Source organism: Neolamprologus multifasciatus, chromosome 18 (assembly GCF_963576455.1).
Source record: "Neolamprologus multifasciatus chromosome 18, fNeoMul1.2, whole genome shotgun sequence".
NCBI lineage: Eukaryota > Metazoa > Chordata > Actinopteri > Cichliformes > Cichlidae > Neolamprologus > Neolamprologus multifasciatus.
In genome coordinates, this window is record NC_140456.1 from 27,967,875 (window position 1) to 27,972,245 (window position 4,371).

General features: G+C 37.9%; 1 protein-coding gene across 1 annotated transcript; it reads left to right on the plus strand.

Annotated features, from left to right (window-relative positions):
- Positions 1-116: 116 nt before the first annotated feature.
- On the plus strand, positions 117-1,998 carry LOC146498226 (caspase-8-like). The gene is made up of 2 exons (XM_085141942.1): positions 117-1,182; positions 1,351-1,998. The coding sequence occupies exons 1-2, from the start codon at positions 1,085-1,087 to the stop codon at positions 1,499-1,501; spliced, it is 249 nt and encodes an 82-aa protein (XP_084998068.1). The 5' UTR covers positions 117-1,084; the 3' UTR covers positions 1,502-1,998.
- Positions 1,999-4,371: the final 2,373 nt, after the last annotated feature.

A 4,371-nucleotide genomic window follows, 5' to 3' on the forward strand; every position in this document is an offset into this window, starting at 1 on the left:
CCAAATACAACACTGCATGTCTACACAATTCCCGGATTCACATTACAGTTTACACTGTGTGTGTTTGGTTTGATAAATGTGATTTTTGTAATTATGAACTGAATAAAAATTATCCACAGTGGCAAATGAAATGGTACATTTTTGTCATTTCTTAAATATAAATAGGAATTTTTTATTTGGTGTTTTCCAAACTCTAGAAAAGTGTTTTTCACCTAAGAATCATAAAATCAAATCTTACACTCTTACACCACTTCTTAATATTTGAGCAACTGCCAAACATAAACATTACAGGTAAAGGAGCTGCCGAGGTGTAATAGGTTATATAAGGTACTGGTTAAAATGCTGCTTCAAACCAGACAGCATTACATCATATAGACCAGTGTTGTACCTCTCTCTTGACCTCTGTATACAGTGACAACCACAGGTGAATGAGACAGGTTGCATAAAGCACTTTGAGCCCTCAAAGAAGAAAAAAACATTATATAAGAATCACACACCAAAAGTTTTACATTTGGATCCGTCACTACATAAGAGCTGGACTGATTTCATTGCAGGTCTTGTGTTATCTGGCATGCCTCAACCCATTCTTCCCGTTTCCTTTTAAGAATGGCTTGTTGACAGCCACCCTTCCACGAAGACCTTGTCTGATGAGACTTAAGTGAGCAGTAGCTGGATAAACTGAAGGGCCAGATCTCTCAGGTGCTAGATTTTCTTCATATTTATTAGGGACATGGATTTCATGTACTGTTCACCTGCTGTAGATAGTTTTCTGTCCACTATCTTTATAGGGACTGACAGTTTGCATCCGATAAATTTGAAGAAATGTGTTTTTAGAAAGTGCCTAAAGATAAAGGAAAAACATCCTCAGATCAGATAAAAGAATTGAACTAAAAATGATTGAAGAAGCAGCCAATGATTATTGTTTAAGACCGCTTTGAAAAAAGAAGAAGCAAATTCTGGATACTGTCCCTTCAGCTTGGGGCCTGAAGAGGATGGGAGGGAGACACAATTCTTCTTGGAAGGAAATGCAGACCCGGGGAGAGAGTTTGAGACAGTGCCTTCAGAAGCAGACTTTCTGATCGGCATGGCCACCGTGGAGGATTTCGTGACGTTTCAAAACAGAGTCACAGGATGTATCTACACCCAGGAGCTGTGCAAGCAGCTGACAAGATCAGCAGAAAGGTGAGAGAAATAGGATACAATGCTACTTTGGAAGAAAACAGTAATATGTAGGTCTGCTTTTGGTGATGTAAGATGTGCTTATGTAAAACATCAGAAAGGTCAATGTTTCAAATATTCCAAAAATTCAAGTTGTCTTTTTTTAGTGTGTTTCTGATGTTTTCCTTGCAGTCAGGAGATGGATGATATCCTCACTGTCCTGACACGTGTGAACAGGGAGGTCAGCAAAAGAGAGTTTTTCATCCACAAATACAAACAAATGCCAGAGCCCAGATTCACTCTCACCAAGAAGCTCGTCCTCAAACCTGTCACCCGCCTGTGACCAAAAATAAGTCCCAGATTCACATAGACTTGATGAGCCTGGTTTACAGTGTGTATGTATGAATGAATTTCTATTTTGATCTCATCTCAAGAATCAAATAAAATATCATAGTATATAAAATGTGGTTATAAAATCTAGCTTCTGAAATTGTTTGTCACAGTCTGGCTGGCAGACCGTGGAGGTGTAGGGAAGGAGGACCCAGGCGCGGTGCTCTGTGTCTAAACAGTGCATTTATTTACAGTGTATGGAACTAAACAACAATAAATCCCCGTGCTTTCCCCAGACTCCCGTGTCGTGTCTTCTCCCAGTGTTTGTGCTCTCCGCTCCAGTGTCTCAGCACTCCCCGTGCTGCTGCTGTCTGGCACTCCACACCTCTCCTGGGAACACAATAGAAGCAGCCGTCAGGACACATACAACCGCGGGCGCGCACACACACACACACACACACACACACACACACACACACACACACACACACACACACACACACACACACCACACACTAACCAAGCTCAACTGGGTGACTAACGTGGAGTCTCACGCAATGATCCCGCGTCGTGGGGGAGCTCCAAGACTCTCCTAAGTAGCTCCCCCGACGAGGCCTGATCAGCAGGTGTGTGGCTTCGGGTGTGGCCAGTCCGCCAGCAGGGCCACACCCACTAGGCCTGAAGGCGCCCGCAAACCGGCGCTCGCCAAAACACATATACACACACACACACACCCGCAAACAGGGAGAAGGACAGCAATACCAAATATACATACAATAATAATATAATTCATAACTGGTCAGGGACCCTGGGTCGTCTTTTTTTCTGCCACATAATTATACGCTACTGAATTATGATTAAGTGGTGGTCATTTGTTTTACAAACCGTTCCTCCACATTTAAAAACTGATTAATAATGCCATTTAATGTGTACATGTCATTGAATTTGGGCACTGAGGTGATTACTAAAATGTATATTATTGTGTTTTTATTGGTGTTTACATATAGGCAGAAGTGCCTGTGTCCTGTATTTAAAGTTGGGGAGACATCATACTTTTGGTGCTGCTGGTCTAATAAAATCAGAGTAGTAGTACTTTTCAGAGTAGTCTACATCACCTGAGCGGGAACCAGACTCCTTCACCTTCTATATGCTCTGGTTTCAGACTTTCAAGCATCCAACCCACAACTTGTTATGACTAATTACAGATATATGTTAAGTACAATTTCAAAAGAAATTACATAAGAGTAGTAGAAATATGGTGACAATTATTATAAGCAAATTACTTTCTTTTGGGACATGAATTCAATAAATAAAAAGGAAAATTTCACTGTCGTATATATTGTTTTCAACCCTTTATTTGTAGAAACGTGTGATATTTTGTTAGGTCCTGTGTATGATATACAACAAATGAACTTGTATACTTAATGACTCAAAACAAAAAGAAATATAATAATAGACAATTATAAAAAATTATATATTTTTTAAAAGGAATGACTGGTGTTGTTTTTCTTTATAGTTTAATTCTAAATTTTGGTTTTGGTGTTTAATTATTCCAAATTCCTCAGCCCTTTTTTATTCAAGTATACAGTGACTGTCTCACAGCTGGCCTTTTAATGGGAAATTAAACTGGCTATAAATCCCTAAAGCTGTAAACATGTTTATTCTTTTAGAATAGAATAGAATAGAATAGAATAGAATAGAATAGAATTCAACTTTATTATCATTGCACATGTCACAAGTACAAGGCAACGAAATGCAGTGTGCATCCATCCAGAAAGTGCTTTAGCAATAATATAGATATATTACAGAATATTGATCTATTATAGGTATTTTACAATGTACACGGTGTGAAGGTATATTATGAATATGATATAACTATAAGTATGTACAGGCTGTAGTGAGTGTACAAGCTATGTACAGGATATGAACAGGATATTAATATTGTTAAAACTATGAAAACTATATATAGTTTGCAGTATAGTGTTTTTGTAGTGTTGGGCATTTTAACATGAGTCTGTGAGGCCTGAAATGAGCTTCACCCTGAGGAAGAAATTTGTGCTGCCACCTGGGTGCAACAGAATCACCACAAATCACCATCTAAATCACCGCAGCACACCTTACTCCATAATTAAGAATAGATGATTAATTCAGGGTTTCATACCATATTTCTTGCAATATTTTCTGTCCGTTTTTATCATTCTAAATCTTTTATTTTTCTAAATTTTAAAGTTACATGGAGTCAATTCTAAGTCAGTCAAAACAGTTTAAGCTGACTTATACTTGCTTTATTCTTATTAAACTACTTTAAAACTAAATGTAAAATTATGTTAATATTCCCACATGAGGAGAATAAGACCCGAAGGTGCATCTTGCTTTGAGTCATTTTAATTTTTGTAACCTTTGGATTCATGTGTGATTGACTTCATTTTCAGGTTTAGTGTCTGATTACTTTAAATGGAACATAAATGTAGCGGGAGTATTTTCGTGTGTTTAGAAGTTCTGTTTTTTGAATTAATGGCCAAAGGACATTCAGTAATCCTACAAACGTCACTACTGTTTAGTTTTCTGTTTTCATTTATGTCTGAAGTGATAGCAGAGCTTTACATTTTCATTTTTCAGAAATCCCTCAGTCAGAACATGGTATATTATGTTTAAATGGAAACTAATACTGTGCTAACTTAAGCCTGTTAAACGTCATAATTCCTGTTTTCATGGATGCCTTAGTGTTAAACTTAATTGTTACAACTGGTAGAGCAGCTACATCGATCATTTTATGAAAGATGAAACAATTTAGACAGTTTGTAACTCTCAGTGACGCTGCAGGGTTAGTTTGACTTTGAGAACTGAAGAGGAGTTTGGACCCAGAAGCCGCTATGTCACGGC

Excerpts from the sequence above, each read along its gene's own strand:
- LOC146498226 (XM_085141942.1), top strand. The coding sequence starts at position 1,085 with ATGGCCACCGTGGAGGATTTCGTGACGTTTCAAAACAGAGTCACAGGA. Across the intron at positions 1,183-1,350 it reads CTGACAAGATCAGCAGAAAG|TCAGGAGATGGATGATATCC; the intron begins GTGAGAGAAATA and ends TTTTCCTTGCAG.